The following is a 19,020-nucleotide window of genomic DNA, read 5'->3' as shown; positions in this document are numbered from 1 at the left end:
TTGTCAAAATCTGAGCATCGTCAAAAGAAACTCAAAAATAAAACGTCAAATGTGGCATCGTGTTCTCTTGTCCAACAGGTATGCAAACAGCAGCTTAATCAAATACATGGAGAAGCATAAAGTCAAACCAGACAGCAAAGTTTTCCTGTTGGTAAGTTTCCATCATTTCAAAGAACATTACATTGACTTGCAATAACCATAGCTACTACCTAACTAACCCTAAACCTTAACTTAAACCAGCTTAAAATTGCATGATTTTGGCCAGACGGATGGAGGAATTCCTACCTAAGTTGATACATAATGATCAAACAGGCTTCATAAGAAACCGGCAGACACAAGATAATATTCGCAGAACTCTTCGTATTATAAACCATATACAAAAGAAGAAAACGGAGGCAGTACTTATCAGTGTTGATGCTGAAAAAGCATTTGATTCAGTTAATTGGGATTTTCTTGATAAAATATTGCACAAGTTTGGATTACATAATACAATTTTTGATACCATAAAGGTGTTATATACCAATCCAACTGCAAGAATTAAAATTAATGGCTATTTGTCAAGCAGTTTCACTTTGGAAAGAGGTACACGACAAGGTTGCTCGTGGTCTCCACTTCTATTTGCATTGTATCTTGAACCATTGGCCCAATCTATAAGACAAAATCCGCATATTAAGGGTATAACTATCGGACAAAGGGAGCACAAGTTAGCTTGTTATGTGGACAACATTTTGGTCTAATTAGGACAATCGACAGACTCCCTTCCCAAACTTATGCTGCTGTTTGAGCAATACAGTCGGCTCTCGGGATGTAAGATAAATCTAAACCCGCCGGTGGAGATAACTACTAAGTGCCCTAGGATGTGGCAGGGTGAATCCTTAAAATACTTGGGTATTAGTATACCAAAAAAATCAAGCAGAAATTTTGGAATTCAGTTATACTCCACCGAAGAAAAAGATAAATGAACAAGGTGGAAGTTAATTCCTTATTTCAGTTTATATTTTCGTATCGAATCTATCAAAATGAATGTCTTACCAAGACTATTATACTTGTTTCAGACTCTACCAATACAAATTGATCAAATTCAATTTAATGAATGGGACAAGATGATATCGAGAAATATATGGGAGGGGAAAAGGCCAGGAGTCTGCTTTAAGATGTTGCAATTGTCTAAAGAGAAGGGAGGATGGGGCTTGCCATCTCTAAGGGATTACTTTAGCGCGGCACAGATGAAGGCATTGGTAAATTGGTGTGACATATCATATAATGCCAAATGGAAAAGTATAGAGGAGAAAACCTTTCCTTTCCCAATACAAGCTACTCTGGCTGATGCGAATATTCAAAAATATATTGACACTACTGATAACCCTTGGGTTCAATGCACTCTCTCTATATGGAAAAATGTGGTTAAAGGATATAACCTGAAAAAAGATGTAATGTTAAAATGGTATGCTTATGATTCTGACTTTCTACCAAACAAATTGGACTCACGATTCAAATTTTGAACATGAAAAGGGATAATAACTTCAAGCAAGTTGATTAAGAATGGTAAAATTATCAGCTTCGATACACTTAAACATAAATATGCACTAGAAAAACAAGATTATTATCGATATCTACAAATCAGTCATTATATAGAAACAAAAGTAGATACAGTGTCAGAGAGCAACATGGACTTACTGAAATAGTTTAGAAATTCATATGATGGGAAAACGAATAAGAAGCCAATTTCAATTCTGTATAAATGTCTGATGAATCGTACGCGTCATTCCACTGAATATGTAAAGACAATTTGGGAGAAAGAAGGAGGGATGACTATATCAGAGGAGGAATGGACTGCAATATGGAAACTCCAGTGGAAATGCACAAACTCACAGAGATGGAAGGAATATGGATGGAAAACCTTGATAAGATACTTCATCACTCCATGTCAAAAAGCACATTGTGATTGAACTCCTCCTATCTGTTGAAGACAGTGTGGAGACCAACGTGCAAACCATTTTCACATCCTATAGGACTGCCCATTTATTAGACAGTATTGGAAGGATGTTCATGGAGCACTGCATATGTAATTCCATCTGGAATAAAAGCTGTTCATTTCGGATGTTTACCAGAGAATTGGAGAAAAAAGGATAAATATCTAATGAGCGTTTTGTTGGTTGCAAGTAAGAAATTGATAACTAAGAAATGGCATGGTGGGATATAACAATGGATAATTATAAAATAGAAGAGATGACAGCATTTGTAAATCAAAAACAAGATTGGTTGTAGCATGTTGGGGAAAATGGGTTGCGTATATAAAAATTAAAAAGGCCAATCTAATTTTGAGTCTAAAAATTTAAAGACAATGTAATGGTCACTGCCTAATGTTCATAAAGATGTTCATGTTTCCGTTTATTTTATTGTATTTTATTTTACTTTCTTGGATGGGAAATTGTCTTCTGAAAAAAGAACAACGATAATATTGTGCACATGCTGGCACATGTGAATTGTACCCATCACTAAAAATCTGATAAAACTGAAAAATAAAGAATTAAAAAAATTTAAAAATTGCATGATTTATTGTGGAGTTGTTCTCTTTTCAATGTAAATCTTATTCCTCCACAACAGGCAAATACACATATTCATATTACAAGGAAAGATAATCTGCACAGATCAGAAAATATATGAATTTACAATCGAATAATTGTGGGAAGAGCCTTTTATTTATTTATTTTTTTGAAGTAGCTGTTTGGTTCCATTGCACAGATAACTAGATTATGAGTTGTTTTCACTGCGTTGAACTGCAGTGTGGCTAACAACACTGAGATCTGTGAGAGATGCAGGAAAACATGTAGTAACCTTGTCAACACAGCACTATTGGATAGTTGTGTTAAAAGCCTTTACCAGACTCTTTGGCATCCACAACCTTTTCTCTCAGGCACTGATATGACAGTGCTCTTTAGATGACCCCATGATGACACCATGCACCTTAGTAACAAAGAGAACAACATGTCAGAGGTTTAACCCGCTGAACACCAAGCAGTTTCTGGGCATTTTTTGCTTCTGTCACATTTTTACTCACAGTGGCCTCATTTTTCACTGCAGTATAGAGTCCTGCACATCTATAGAAACGACACAACCATGGTTAGATGTAGGCAGAGCTCAGAAATATATTTTGTGCAATATGACAGAGTTATAATGCCATAAATCGTAGAAAAATGTACACAATTTGTAAAAACCTGGTATCAACATGCACAGTATTTTTCCAAGTGTTCACAAGTTTTACCAATAATGTAAAAATGTTGGCTCTACATGCGATAGATATTTTACTAGTTACAATTTTAATATGTTTTCCTACTTGTGTCTTTCTTGCACTGTGTAAAACGTCCCTGATATTTTGTCAAATGACTGTCGCAGCTCAGTCACTAATGACTTCACAGTTGCACTAAAGTGTGCAAAATGCTTTGTTTAGTGGAGAATCTGACTAGAGTACAGAGTTTATTTTGGGAGAATTCAATTAAATTCAAGTTAAACATTTAGAATAAAGTCAGTTGCCAGCAGTTTTTGGTGATAAGAGGGTTAAAGACAGTGTTAATGGTTCAGGAATGCTTTGCTGCTTCTTCTGTTGAGAGACTTTAATGGTCTTTTCACACTTGTAGTTTGGTTCACAAGATCCCTTGTTGCCTTGTAGTTCTGGTCTTTTCGACCTGCGCAGTTTCTTATTACAAACAAACCGAGATGAGTAAACATGAGCTCGTAGGGACTGATTAGGTCACTCACTGGGAAATTTTGGGGATGTCACACTCCGATATCAGTATAATGACGCAGGGTATCACGTCGCAATGCAACTGCACAGCATAGATAAGGACAGTTGGAAAGGTGAAAATCGAATGGTTCTGTCTGATTTTACAGCTCTTGTCTCTGATAAATGGTATAAATTTGGTGTTTTTTAAAAAGATATTATGTCTTTCAAAACTGATGGTGGGTTTTAAAAGACATACTTTCACGTTCTGAATATTTGTTCATTGGTAACAAAAGATAATCAAGGGTTTGCTTGTTCAAATATGTTGTAAAAGTCAACAATTTTCATAGGATGTCCTTATTTTTAAATGATTGTATGTTTTGTATAAAAATGGCTATAAACCTCCAGTTTAAACCCATCTCACAAACACGTATGAACAATTTTAAAGTCTCCACTCAAACCCCACAGTCACTGTTTCGGTTCTGCCAAAATATTCGATTCCGATTATTTGGATCTCAAAATTAATATTCGGATACCACCATAATGACCGAATATTCGGATATCCAGCCCTAAAAAAGATTGAGCTGAATGTAAAGCTGACAGAAATTGTGTTTCTAGTCCAGAATCAGCAGCTGGATTATGGGTAATGAAGTCTTTGAGTCCTGAATAGAAATCTGTTCCCTTCCTTTTTTCCTGCTAAAATACAACCTACAGCTGTAAGAAATACTTTATTAGACTTTGTTTTCTGATTGTTCTCTGTAACTATAAAGCTTTTCTGATTGTTATTATCTTTTTCTGCCCTCAGCTGCAGAAGCTCCTCACCATGGACCCCACCAAAAGAATCACATCAGAGCAGGCGCTGCAGGACCCCTACTTCCTGGAGGACCCTTTACCAACCACTGAGTGAGCCTCAGTAAACTTTTACAGAAGGCTTTCATTTGTCTTTATTCAGCAAAAGCAATGCAGTGGTTCACCTCTTACAGTGTGAGGGGTTTTTTCCTTTATGTTTGTCAAGTCTTCCTGTTTTTAATCCGGTGTTTTGGTTCATAGAGTAAAAATTTACAGTATGTTGATGCAGAAGCGCTTTAATCGCCGATGTTATCTGTTTTTTTCCAGTGTGTTCGCAGGCTGTCAGATCCCCTACCCAAAACGTGAGTTTCTAAATGAAGACGAGCCCGAGGAGAAAACAGAAAAGGTAATTATACAGTGTCCCAGCATGGAAATAATTTGATCAACTGGCCATAAAGGGAATTAAATTCAGAACCACACAAAGTTGTTTCATTTAGTACCTCCTCATTCAGAATATTGTATTGTCTTTTATGGGTTGTTTTTCATGGTCACATCAATTAAATGTCAGCACTAGAAAGCCACGTCAGCGCTGGCTTCAGCTGTTCACTTACATTCATTCTGTATGTTTGCATAAAAACATTTAAAGAGCTGATAGTTTGATCAGATAATCTACTCACAGATTAACATCAGTTTATAGGGTATTTTCTTTTTTTACACCTCCAAAAACACCAAAATATGATCACACTTTTATTAAATAGAAAAATGAGACAAATAATAGAGACAGTATGTAAGCACACTGAGTTTACAGCATTAAGTAAACAATTAATTGAAATTCAATACAACAGTTCTGAAATAAATTCTGCATTTTTATGAGATGCATAAAATTTTGACGCTTTTGCTGGAAATGTGTAAAACTAGACAAGATGTTGTGTATACCTCTGAGGTCATAGTTAAAGTAGTGGACCACATTATATTGAAAGGTGTTTGTGTTTTTTTTTGTCCTCCCTATTCATAAACAAAATATCAGAAATATCTCTGAATATGATGCAGTTCAGTACCAACACTGTCACTAACTGTGACCTCAGTGCAAAAACAGCAAATATAGGTGTCACCTCTATGGCAGTTTTGAATGTAACTGAACATTATAGTATGTTTTTTGCACTGACTGATGCAGAAACCAGTGAGATTTTTAAATGTTCAGGGTAAGATTGGATCGAAGTCTGTTGCCACCTTTGGAGAATTTCAACATCAGCTATTTGTGAGGTCTTCGACATCTCTGGCGTTTATGCTTCATCAAACTTATTTTTTTCTGATTTGGAGAGGAGTCATTACACATTTCCTGAAATTACATAACAGAGCAGTTGAACATTCAGTGTTCAGGCAGTGACTTGTACACACATCTTAAGAATGTAGCGCTACAGTTTTGCGTAGTTTGTATAAAAGGTCGAGGCTTGATTGTGCCACACTTGTGCATTAGAAATGATCTAAAACCCAGAGCGGTGTGAGGCTGGAAGCTTGTCATAGTGAGATTGTATTGCTGTCCAGAGAGATGAATGACGGAGGAAGAAAAACACAAGCTGGACAAATATGAGCTGCCGGTTTAAATCTCACAGCAGAGCGGCAGTCAGCTCACCTCTCCAGGTGAAGGTCGCAGAGTTTCCATATCCGATGGACTTAAAAAGTCCCTCAGTTATATATTGACCCGGATACAAAAACTGCAAAAATATGAATTTTAATGGAAAAACTGATTCCCTTAACACTATAATATCTGCATAACGCTTTCAAATACAGACTTTATGTCCTAATTTCCCCAAATTACAATCACTCATAAAAGCAAGGAGGCTAATGAATGTCAAACAAAGAAAATAATCTTATTATTTAGTCTATAGAATCTAAAATAGTGAAAAAATACCAGAAGTGCAATTATCATGAAATGGAGAAAAGCAGCAAATCCTCACTTTGGAGAAACTGTAATGATTTTGCTTGCAAATGACTGAAATTCTTAATTGATTATCGGACATCTTTCAGATTATTTTTCGGACGATGAATTAATTTTTTTTAGCTGAAACTTGTCACTATATCAACATATAAACTCAAAGCAGAATTCTCAAACTGATTATCCGTCAACATTTTTGAATATATCTTTCCATTAGTATCTGCAACAGACAAAGTCTCACCTAAGCCTCCATCTCACAGAGACTTCCATTTGTTTTTCAGGCTTTGTGGAATTTTTGGAGGACTGTTAAATTCTTAAAATGTTCTTAAAATTACAGCTTGTCTCCTTTAAAACATCCTTTCAGCTGTGCAATGGATTTAGTGTTTTATGTGACAGTTTGATCGTCTCAGTGTACCAGATTCCCCGGACAATTCCATCGTATATAATGTTACAGCAGAACTGGTTCGTAGAAATCTGCAGCCCCTTAGAGTAAACAGGCTCTCCCCTGTCCCTTCAGTTATTTTTACAGTATAATAAATCACTATGGGGACTCGGCGGTGACTTTGCCAGAGGCAGGGACACACTGTACATGCAGTAGCAAAGTGCAGCAAAGAGGCCAACCAACGCAGCTCATCGTTGCATTTAAAGCAGCTGAAAAAGCGCATTCTTTGCCAAAGCTTTGTTTTAAGAAGCAGGTCACGTTGTGCGGTCTAAAAAGAAGGCGAGCGCTAAGGCAGCGATGGACGTCTCCATGTAATTTCTGAGAAGCTGTAGCTCCTGTATCGTATTCACAGCTGCTGTCTAGAAAGCAGCAAATGATCCGAGTGTGATCAGAGTGAGAGGCTTGGCTTGGTTTTATTCCTTCAGTATAGAATAGGCAGAAGCAAAAATAGAAAATGAAGCTAAATTAAACAAACTCTTTAAAACTGACACATGACACAGGATAAAACGCTACTCAATGAATTTAACTGATGTGAGCCTCTGCTGCAACACAGATCTGATTGTGGCACATACAGGTTTGTTCATCACACCTATTCTAAATACAGTATATACTGAAATACATAGTGAACCACAGAAAAAGGGTTTTCTCAATTTTAGCACATTGAAAGATCCATAAGAGCCATAACTATGAATTTTGTCAGGATTATGACTGTATTGTGTCTTTGCTGGTGACTTTATGAAAAAAATGTAACACCTGACCAATTTACACACAAATTGCTGCAAAATACAAAATCATATGAGCAATAATCATCCCTTTTATAATTGAATATGCTATACTTGAAGAACCCTTCCAATGAAAATTGAGTTTCTGCCTCATTAACATGTCCAAATAATGGGTTTTATGTGCTCCAATGGTTGAGCATTTCCACTTTAAAATTGCAATAAACTGATGACAGGTTTAAAAACACAGATTCAGACTTCCAGGGTTTTTATGTAAGAAACTGGAGGAACAACTTCTGTCAGCCGGCAGAGTTGGACTTTCTGAATCGTTATTCATCCTCATAATCAGATTCTAGTTTGAACGTGTTATCTTTGACGTACTCCAACATTACAACTTGCCGTTGTGCAGCATGAAGTAGTTTTACAGTGTTTGAATGGAATCATGAGTGAACTAGTGTGATCATGATCTGGTTTGTGCAAACTTTTTTTTTTTAATTTAAAAGAGACATGTAGAAAAAAGCATTTTGATTAAATTTATTGACTTCAAGCTTAGATTTGGTTAAATTTGCCATCATCACACTAGATTAGTTCCAGGACTGTAGAAAAGTTGAAAATCCGAAAGAGACTTTTTGTTTTTTACAATGTCTGCAATAAATTCTGATATTTTGGTGATTTTTCAAACATAATACGTCTTTCAAACCTGCCAGAGACTTTGGGGGTTCAGAGGGCTAAGGTATTTCAAACCAACATTTTTTAATTCTCATGTTATATCTGGAATCAGTCTATATTTACTGTTTAGTGAACTTTATTTATAGTCTGCCATTAACATTTAGAGTATGAGAGTGGCAATTTATCAACCATACAAAATGCTCAAAATTTCCAAAATTGATAAAAAGTGTGCTTTTTGCTTATAGTCCCACCATCTAGTGCACCACATTTTATGTAAGTACTGTATAAGTACTGTTTCATAAATCAGAATGAATAAATAAATAACAAGGGGACTTTGGACACAGCAGAGGTTTACAATACTTGTTAGCAATCTTCTTTTTTACTGCATTTGTTGGCACATTGCTACATGTCTGGCTGGACTATGTATCTTATGCATGAATCTAAAGCTTCGTGCCACTTCTAGAGGTGAAAAACGTAATTTTGTGCAGTTTTTAAGTGCACCTTTGAAAACCCATTGTAATAGATGTAGAACGATCAACTCTTGACATTGTTGCTACGGACATACACACAGTCTAATGATCTGACACCATAACTGACCATCTTTAAATCACGTAATCACCAGATGAAGTATCACACACTGTAAGTAAATAATTGAGGTGTGGCCTTCCATGCTGACTCCACCAAAGGTAACATTAAACTCATGTGGATACTGCAGCTCTCACCAATATATACAGGTATTGAGTTTCACCCTGATGTCACACGAGTTAATCAACTAATGTGATTTCTCTTGTGCTCAGTCACATAAAGCACATTGTGCAACAACTTCTGCATCTGGGCCTCTTTTGAAAACATTTGTGTAATAGATGGTCCACGAATAACACACAGACAAACACAATATGAGACAGCACTATTGTCTAATTACATAAAGGATTTTCTCTAAGGTGAGCTGCTACATGTTTCCTTCTTTGTCTCATCAGTTTTACAGTCATTTCTCGCATTCAGCTCAAGTTGCTTTTATGCTAATGTTTTATTCAAATTATACACTGGTGTTTTGCCAAATTCGAGTTCATTTCAGTCACTTCACTGAGAAAGTGGATCACAGAAACAGACAAAAATAGCCACCAGCTAAAAATACAGCAAACAAAGTAACCGTTTCAAGCAAGATGATTTCACACATTTTCCCCGTAGCCACACTCCCTTTTGTTAAGCTGTTGTTATTTGTGTTGTGTGTCTGTCTGCAGAATCAAACCCAGCAGCACCAGCAGACGACGGGCCAGACTCAGGCCCAGAACCAGCAGCAGACGGCGGCCCAGCAGGCTCCTTCTCAGCAGAGCTCGGCTCAAACCAACGGCACTGCCGGGGCCACGGGGGCCACCACTGGTGGAGGGTTGCAGCACGGTCAGGACCAGGGGCCCCCCAACAAGAAACCTCGGATCGGGCCCTCTGGGACCTCGTCAGGCACCGGGGTGCTACAGTCAGAGTATCAGGTCAGTGGGTTTTTAGCCTGATATATCTTGTTTCCATTTGAGTAAAAAAAAAAAAATCAGCGAGCCGCACTGTTGCACTTCTTTTTTCTTTTGATACTTAGATTTTATTTAAATAGAGGAAGAATTTTGGTGTATCTGTCCTTTCTTTCTGTGGATGCACATAAATGAGGATCTTTTCTAAATGGCAATATAACATTTGATGGATGGTCAATGTAGTCTGAGGAAGGGCTTTGACTTTTCAGGAATTTAATTCACTGATATAGCCAAAAGCAGCTTTTAATAATGGTTATTTAATCTATATTATTCATCTATCTAATCTTGTAGAATGATAATATATCATAATATGTATGAATATCATAATGCAAAATATCACATTATGTGCATATTGTGATAGAAGATACATCAAAATACCCATTTATAGTCTCTATTAGTCCACATATGAGGTGAGGTTCTTCAGCTTTACCTCCCTGTAGCTGTTTCCTGATCTCTTTAGAACAACTTTTCCTCACAACAGAGAGAAGTGAAGGAGCTACTGTTGAGAGAGACACATACAAACATACACTTACACACAACACAACAACAGCCTGGTGTCTCGCTGATAAGGATTGTACATTCCACACGGTCCCGCTGACAGAGCTCATATCAAGTCACCGTGGTGCCTGTGAGCTGTTGTTTTTCTTCTCAGAGCGTCTGTCGTATTGTTGACTCGACTCTTATCACGAGGCCAGAAAGAGCAGAGATTTCAGAGTGTTGGAAAGAGTGCGATGACATGTAACTGTATGCAAAAGTTTGAGAAAATGACATGTAGACATTTTAAGGATGAACTCATACAGCGTCATCTAGAAAACACAAGCCTTTCTTCAGATGTGAATGCACTGATAATTTTTATTTCAAGACCTCAAAAAAGGGTGGGAAACACAGTAACTGTGGCAAAAATAAACGACTAATGTGATTTGTTTTCAACCAAACATCTGCGTATATTTGCAAGGGCAGGGAGGTCATGTGTTGATACTGCACAGAGCTGTGTGATAGAGGTGACTGGTTTGACCTCTCCTGTCTCTATCAGCAAGGCCACATGGAGGCGACACCATCAGACATACACATAATACATATACAGATATATATATAGTCATGCTTATGAGACAGCTGCTGGCTGTCAGGCCTCAGCAGATGTATAAATAAACCAGTGGAGTGGGCGATATACCAGGAGGTGGCTAACTGTCTGACAGCGCCGTCACTGTCAGCGTCCTACTTTTAGCCTCATTGATTCGTATCCACATATATCCCACCATGCAGCACTCTGCAGTCACTCTCCTGAACAGCAGCAGTGTTGCACATGTGACCTGGTCTGTGTGGTGCAGATATGCAACCGGTTCACTTGAGGTCTCCGACAGTAAGTTGTCATAACTGTGAGTTGTTGCATCCTGTCCTGCTTCTTACTGCATGCAACAGGTTTTGCAACATTCTTTTTTTCTGATAAAAATGTCTTTCAGTTCATGTTTTCCGTCACTTACATAAAATATGTAAATTTTTAGTTCTGCACTTTCTGGTTGAGATAAAAATACACATCTTTGACAGTTCATTCCCCCAGTGTGTAACTCAGACTTTTCAGCTCACTGAAAGTCTCCTAAGCAAAGTCAAAATAAACCAAGTAATGTCTTTAGAGATGCAGCCTTGGCAAACCTCATCCTGAACCACAAGAAACTTTGTACAATAGATTTTTAAGAGTGAAGATCATTTAAACACCAATTTCACCCCCAGTTGGGCCATGAAAGCAGCTTTTTAAGATCACAAAGTCTAACTTAGGCTGCATAAAACAAATGAATGGACCAGTGAACTGGACAAATCTGAGTATAAACTTGTATTTTGACCTGATGGAAATTGATTTATGCTGCACATTTTATGACAGTAATCTATACAATTAGTCTTATCACACTAAAGGTTTTTGAACATGCTAGATTCTGAAGTCATCTCTTTGGTTGTTAGAGTGGTTTAAAGAAAATTGACACCAGCTAGTAAACAAAGTTATTTCAGTTTTTTCTGTTTGATTTTTTTTAAGTAAATGAATGGATTTAGTGGTTTCTAATAGATAAATTACCAATTTGAAAACTTATTTTATATCTGCGATGTCACAAAGCTGAAAATACTTCCACAAAATGACTCCACAAGCTCCAAAAGACAACAAAAACCTCTGACCATGTGTTGTATGTTAGCTGCAGTACCTGGTTGTGCCTCTTACTGTCTAATATTGTAGTGGGGAGGGGGTAAGTTGGACTACAGGCAGTTTTGCAAGAGCATTGTGGGAGTTTACCAACGGACATCGTCAGCTTGGGAAATCCCTTCTTAGAATGACTACAGCCTTTAACAGCTAATTACTAGCTAACTTTTAAGATAAGATAAACTTCATTTCTCTTCACTGGGGAAATGCACATGTTGCAGCAGCTAGATAAAAAATGGAGTCTAGAAACCAAAAGACAAGAATTTAAAAAATAGAATTAAGATAAAAAAAATACTTCATATTTACAGATATGGCACAATAGATGACTGTACCCAAACTGACACAAACACAGTGTGTAGAAATGAACAGAAAAGTTGTAAAGATAGCTTGTTATTGGACTTGAAAAAATAGAGAGAGAAAATAAGGGTTAAAATATGTTGTTGCACCTGAAGAATTATAAGGAGAACAATGTTAGATACTCTTATTGATCCCAGAGGGGAAAATTCAGTTTTTTGTTTATCATGTCAGAGTGCATGGTCAGCCAAACCTAGAGCAAAAAGAGCTAAAGGCCTTGCTTTAGGGTAATGTTTGGACTTTATACTCCGACCCTCCAATCTGTCGTCCACAGAAGGGATCAACTGATACGGGTTTTGTTTGTTTGTTTGTTTGTTTTGTCAATTTTGATTATTGGTACTTGAGAGGGACTGAGAGATCTATACATTACATGTAATGCTTTAACAGCCTGTGATAACAGGAACAAGGTTTCTTCATTATTCAGGGTGGCCATAACTGAAAATGTAAAATAGAAATAGGAGCGATCAGATTAGGACACTCTCCTCTGTTTAATTTACTGAGATTGATCAGATTGTCTCCTGCAGTTAAGTCTGCTGTTCTTCTCTATTTTCATAGTTTTTCGCTGCTTTAACATTTTATTGTCTACTAAGGTCCATATCTTAAAGCTTTATTAATTATTGTTTTCCAGACTCTGTCTCCGGCTAATCTGTGGCTGCCATATAACTTAACCATTAGCCATTAGCCATTAGCGTAACTGCAGACACTGTCAGAATAACTTATTTCCTGGATTGTGGTAACATCTTGTGTTTCTTGTTCAATTTTTTCAGTCTCTGCTTGAGAGTCATTTCTCAAAAGATTTCTGACACCATTTGAGACCTGAAGTGGTCAGTCAATAAAAATACAGATACTGATGATCAGGGGAAAAGAAAAGCCAAATGTTAATGAAGATGATCCACCAGGCCTAGTTCACAACTGTAATGACTAAACCATTACTTACACATAATGTTATTGCATATTATGAGCAAAGTTTCCAGAAATTTGGCAGGTAAAACAGGACCCCTAGTGTAAAGCTGAAATGTTTTTAGTGGTACTCATGATAAATAAGCTGCTTCTTCTAAAAACCACATTAAATACCTGCTCACATACAGGCAGCTTTGTATGTTTAAGAAGAGCTCACCGTTGTGTTTCTCTTCTCTGTTTCACTGTCAGCACTCCGGCTCCCGCCTTGGTTACCAAAGCAACGTCCAAGGCTCCACTCAGCCCCAGAGCACCATGGGATACTCGTCATCCTCCCAGCAGAGCTCCCAGTACTCCCACCAGACCCACCGCTACTGAGGCCCCCAGTCGCTCCTGAACCAGCAGAGGAGTCGCCTCCTCCTTGTCTTCAACCAACCTCAGCAGACGTCGCCCTCGACCCCCTCGTCCCGGTCAGACCTCCGTCCCTCCACAACGTCATTCCAACTCCTCCTTTCTCCACCTTTTACCCGACAGCCTTCCACGGCAGTCTGACATGAAGGCAAACAAACATAGGAACCAAAAAATAATAATAATCCAACATGTTCTGCCTCATTGGGCTGGGGAATCATTTTTAAAAACAGCTGAGAGAGAAATTGTAAGATAGATGTGAAGGCGTCACACACACAGACTCAGAACCATGGCACTTACAAACACAACGTTCCTCAAGAGGAAGAATCGCAGCTGTGTTCATATATGTACATTATATAGCACCTTTTTCTATTTGATTTTTTTTCTTGCTTGTTTGCTAGACTTTTCAAGGTTACCTTGATAGTTGATGTCACTATAAATATTGTTACATATGGAAGCGATTGGATGAAACAAAACGCAGGAGAAAAGCCCTTTACTGTCATCTCTATTACCTTGGATAATCAAACGAAAAGGAGCAAAAGTTTTAGCTGATGCAGAAAAAAAAGTTTCTACACCGTAAAATAAATCAGGGAAACATTAAAAGCGCAATTTAACTTAAACTTCTTATTATAGGGTTTCTATATTTAGATCTGTTTGTGTAGATTTGGATTTGGACTGTAAGAAGAGCAGTTGTCTTTTTACAGCTTCTGTATATTCTGATCACTCCAAAACTTTTAGAGATGCGAAACATTTGACAGCCGAGCTTCGTTTCCTCTGACAGCGTTTTTCAGGAGGTCCTCTTGCTTGTTTGTGGCCGGCAGCTCTGGAGTGATTTTTTTCTTGTCCAGGAGCCACTGGTGGACACTATCGCTCCGACGCCCGTCTTATCATGGACCCTCAAAACTTTTCAAGGTTTCCGAACGTGCGCATAAACGTACAGGGCAGCTAACAGTACGCCCCCGAACCCCCCGACATATGCTTCTTGAGACTGTTACTGCCTGATGTCAGATTGTTTTTTAAGGTTTTATTGTTATCGTTGTTGCCCTGTGAGTGTGTGCGTGAATGAGCGTGTGTGTGTGTGTGTACAGTATGTTTTATATGCATGTTGTTTAATCCTTTTACTTACTAGACCTGCACTGACTGATGAACCGATCTGCAAAGAGCTGGAACAAACGTGGGGTGAGTTTTTGTCGCCTCGACCTCTTCCACTCCGCCCCTCTGGCCAAACACTCAGCAGGCTTTTGGTACAGACTGGAGCACATTCATGGACAACGGGTGCGTTCTTTAATATGTCCAAGCTGGTGGAGGCATGAGCAGCTTTTTAAAATCACTTTCATGTCCAGTATATTAACCTCCATGTGGTTTTATTCTTGAATAAAGGATTCGACAAAAGCTCAGGTTTGGAATTAAACAAAGTGAGAGTTAGATGAGAAGACTGATGTCACTCTGTTATTATAAGTAGCCAGTTAATTTAGGTTAGCATAATGCCTGGATTTAGGGAAAATATTACTATTTACTATTAATTTCTATTACTATTGCTTGGACTCAAATATGCCCTTCAGTGTTTGAGTAGATTAAAGTTTTATTAGAAAACTTAAGATGTGCTTTTTGGCTTTGGACTTTCCAGTCTTTATGCTAAGCTAAGCTAATTATCTCCTTTTTCTTCATATTTACCTGCAGACATATGAGTGATGTCAATCTTTTCATCTAATTATTGGCTAAAAAGCAAGGAGAACATTTCCCAAAAGGCCATTTTTTTCTCCCGTTAACCCTCTGAACCCCAAGTAGTTTCTATGCTCCTGTCACATTTTTACTCTCTGTGGGCTCTTTTTTCCCTGCAATATAAAATCCTGCAGCTCTATGGAAACAGCACAATCATGGCTAGGAGTATGGAGTCAAACATGTATTTTGTGTGGTAACAGAGTTGTAATGCCATAAATCATTTAAAAAAAACAAAGGAAGTTACATTTCTAAATTTATTTTACAAAAAAAATAAATGAAGAATAGGAATCAACATGTACGACATTTTTCTGTCTTCCTCTTCGATGTTACCAATGCTGGGAAAAAATAGCAACTCCGCATACTGTATGTACTTAACTACTTTTATTTTTCATTTGTTTTGATACTTGTCTCCTGTCTGCCTCTGTAAACATGGCCTGCAGTTCATCCCAGTTCAGCTCAGAAGTTTCCAAATTTTTGTCATGTAACTGTTGGTCACAGCTGAGTCACTAGTAGCGTCACAGTTTTGGTAAGGTGCGTTGAATTTTTAATTTTTTACAGTATCCGGTTCGAACAAACGGTTTAATTCTAGCAAATATAAAATGAGACTCAAGAAAATGATTGTTTTTAACTTATCACAATTTTAAGCTTCAATTTTTTTTTTCTCTGTTGGATAGGTGGATATCCAAGTATTTTCGTTGCTCTAATAAATGTTGTAATTTACATAATTTTGTAGAAGAAAACATGCCTTTCAAACCTGCCGGCAGGTTTTGGGATTCGGAGGGTTAAACACAGTTCTGAGTTACTCCACTACGCTCATTTAATATATCACATAAAGCATTTACAACTACAAGTAGGAATATTTCTGCCTTTTATTTAAAAAAAGAAAAAACAGAATGCAAATCAATTTGTTTTCAGTGTTTTTTAAAATCAAGTTGGATTTTTTTTATATGGGTACTTTCCAGTTTTACAAGTTCTTAAGACTGATATCTTTCAGAAAATTGTTTAGGATCCACTCTTATACAGAATTAGCTTTGGGGCTTTTACACTTTTAGAGATTGAAATGCTCACGATTATATCTTGTTGTTTAATTCAGCTAAATCTTATTAGCAAAAATAAAGGCAAAAATACCAGAAAGTAAATCTTAAAAAAAATGTAATTCAGTGTATACATTAATAATCCAACCATCTGTATATATGTGAAGTGGGCCATTCTATCATACCTTTGATACTAACAGTAAACATTGCAAAATTCCCTCTGCTTTCTTAATTAAATAAGATTATCAATGCAGGAGTTTATTTTTGAGATACTGTCAAAGTATTAATTTTCCAGTAAATTTACTGAAGATGGTACACAGAATGAAAAAAAAATAAAGAGAAAATCCTGTTTTCTTTCCCTGGCTGCTCATGACCAGCCGTTCTGCAGGTCGCATTAAAGAACGCACTCATTGGTTTGACTGTAACTGCGTTTTCCTCAGACAGATGTGGACACAGCAGGACTGGATTTGCCAGATGTGTTGCCTGCAGTGAGGTTAGGAAACACTGACACCTTGTGGCTGAAAAGAGAACTGGACCTCTGTCCTTTGTGAAACTGTAATTACACAAGTAGAATTGTTGCTGCACGAGTTCAAGCATTTTTTTTATTATTATTATTTTAAACCACAACATGCAAAACCTGAGTGCTTTATTATAAACATGATTATGTATTTGTGTCGAGAATTCCAGTCAAGATTCGCTTATGCTGAAAGTTTCTCCGTCAGTCGATACTGAATATTATTTGCATCTCGTCACTGTAACGTTCTCCTCGCGTTTCATGCATTGATAATAAGAGCAGCTGGATGGATTTATTACAGTTGATGTTTGCAATTTGGGGTCTTTTCCATTCAAATTGTGTTAGTTCTGCTTTCATTTTCCTTTATTTTAAACCAAAACAAACGTGCAGTTGGAATAATTTTGTAGCAGGATTCATGTCAAATCCTGATGTTCATCTTAAGAGTTTCATTCCAAGATGCCAATTGGAAAAAAATGACATCAAATCATTTTAAAAAATGTTTGATTGCAGAAAACTTTAAAATAACATGATTCCTTTTTAAGCTAGAGCAGATGAATGTCGTTTTCAGTTGACTAAAGATCTCACATATTGGATCTTGCAGGTTCGAAACAAATCTAAAGCTGCAGTAATTGATTTTTTGGGTCACTTGGGGCAGCAGAACAGATAAAATAGAACATCGTAGTAACGTAGAACATCAGCAAAAGAGATTCTAGAGTGGAGGCACCCAACAAAGCTCCAGTACTGTAACTTGTTTTCTTCCATATTCCTGTTGAATTGACAATATATAAGTATTATTCAAAACATTACCACCTTTAATCCTGACAAATGGAACATCTGAACCACATGGCATAGTGGTGAGAAAGGTGGTGTTCCCAGTCTGCTGTTTGCACTATTACAAATGTCATCTAAGTTTTTTTTTTTTAGCTCTGGAAAACACCTCAGAAAATTCCATTTATAAATTTGATATTGTTTATGCATTAAGAAACGTTTCCTTTATTTCACAGCGAGTAGCCACAGATTGAGACTAAACTGGAGTTGTGTTTCTGTCCACCTGAATACAATTCACTCTTCTTTTAGGTAACATTTGCTTTCTAACGTCAAACATGGCTTGAAAACTAAACAGTAAGCTAAAAGGAGCTACAGAGTTCCATAAATCTGAGGAGAGCAGCATTTCTGGTTAATCATTCTTTCTGGTTTTATCATTATGGGTGATAACTTTAACCCTCTGCACCCCAAGCGTCCATTTTTTTTTTTTTTTTTTGCTCCTGCCACATTTTTACTTACCACTTAAACATTTTTCTCTGCAATATAAAGTCCTGCACCTGTATGGAAGCAGCACAACCATTGCTAGAAGTAGAGATAACTAAAAAAGAAAAAAAAAACATACTAAAGAAATGTTACTATTTACATTCTACACATCAACTCTAGAGAGATATTTCACCATGCTGAATGTATCCTCCAACAACTTGCTCTTCTGTATACCATTTCTGCACCATGTTATATTTATTTTACTGCTCATGTATGTTTTATTTGCTCTCTAATTTGTTTACAGACTTGTCTCCTCACTGCTGTGCGTGAACACGGCCTGCAGTTCAACTGAACAGTTAATGACTTTTGGTCACTAGAAGATTTGGTCGCAGTAGGAATGGTGCAGATCTTTTTGGTTTTAGCATTTTGTTTTTGGTGTTTTTTTTTTTTTTTTGAATGAGACATTTAGGATCAAGTGATTTTGATAAAATACCACAATTTTAAACTTTGCTGTCAGAGCCATACATTACAAGGACGGAAAGTTGTTTTGTTTTTTTTTTACAATTCCTGGCTTTAAAAATGGTTTTGGTGGGAGTCGCCTTCAGGTTTTGGGGTTCAGAGGGTTAATATGACACATTTGATCCTTTGTCCATTTAGAAATATCGATTAGTGCAGCTTTAAAGCCAAACTTCAGGTAATAATTTGTACCCTAAATGTACATGTAAAGCAGTTTGGTAAAGGAACTCCTCACAGTGCTTGTCGCTTTAGTTCATCTTTTTCTACTCTTGTGTTCTGACAGTCTGGCAGACAGATCTGGGGGAGGGAGGGGGTGCAACAGGGTCGGTCACATACATGACGGGGA

At 37.2% G+C, this 19,020-nt stretch overlaps 1 protein-coding gene across 2 annotated transcripts in view; it reads left to right on the top strand.

The window, feature by feature from the left end:
* Window positions 1-18,650, top strand: part of cdk19 (cyclin-dependent kinase 19) — a 79,799-nt gene extending 61,149 nt beyond the window's left edge. For both annotated transcript variants that reach the window (XM_055016194.1, XM_055016195.1), the window contains exons 9-13: window positions 79-151; window positions 4,527-4,624; window positions 4,838-4,916; window positions 9,518-9,763; window positions 13,485-18,650. In XM_055016194.1, coding sequence (XP_054872169.1) covers window positions 79-151; window positions 4,527-4,624; window positions 4,838-4,916; window positions 9,518-9,763; window positions 13,485-13,610 — 622 coding nt within the window. In that variant the 3' untranslated portion in view covers window positions 13,611-18,650. The remainder of the gene's footprint in view (window positions 1-78; window positions 152-4,526; window positions 4,625-4,837; window positions 4,917-9,517; window positions 9,764-13,484) is intronic.
* Window positions 18,651-19,020: the final 370 nt, after the last annotated feature.

Source organism: Amphiprion ocellaris, chromosome 12 (genome assembly GCF_022539595.1).
Source record: "Amphiprion ocellaris isolate individual 3 ecotype Okinawa chromosome 12, ASM2253959v1, whole genome shotgun sequence".
In the NCBI taxonomy this organism is placed as follows: Eukaryota; Metazoa; Chordata; class Actinopteri; family Pomacentridae; genus Amphiprion; species Amphiprion ocellaris.
This window is presented reverse-complemented; position numbering and strand designations above follow the sequence as displayed.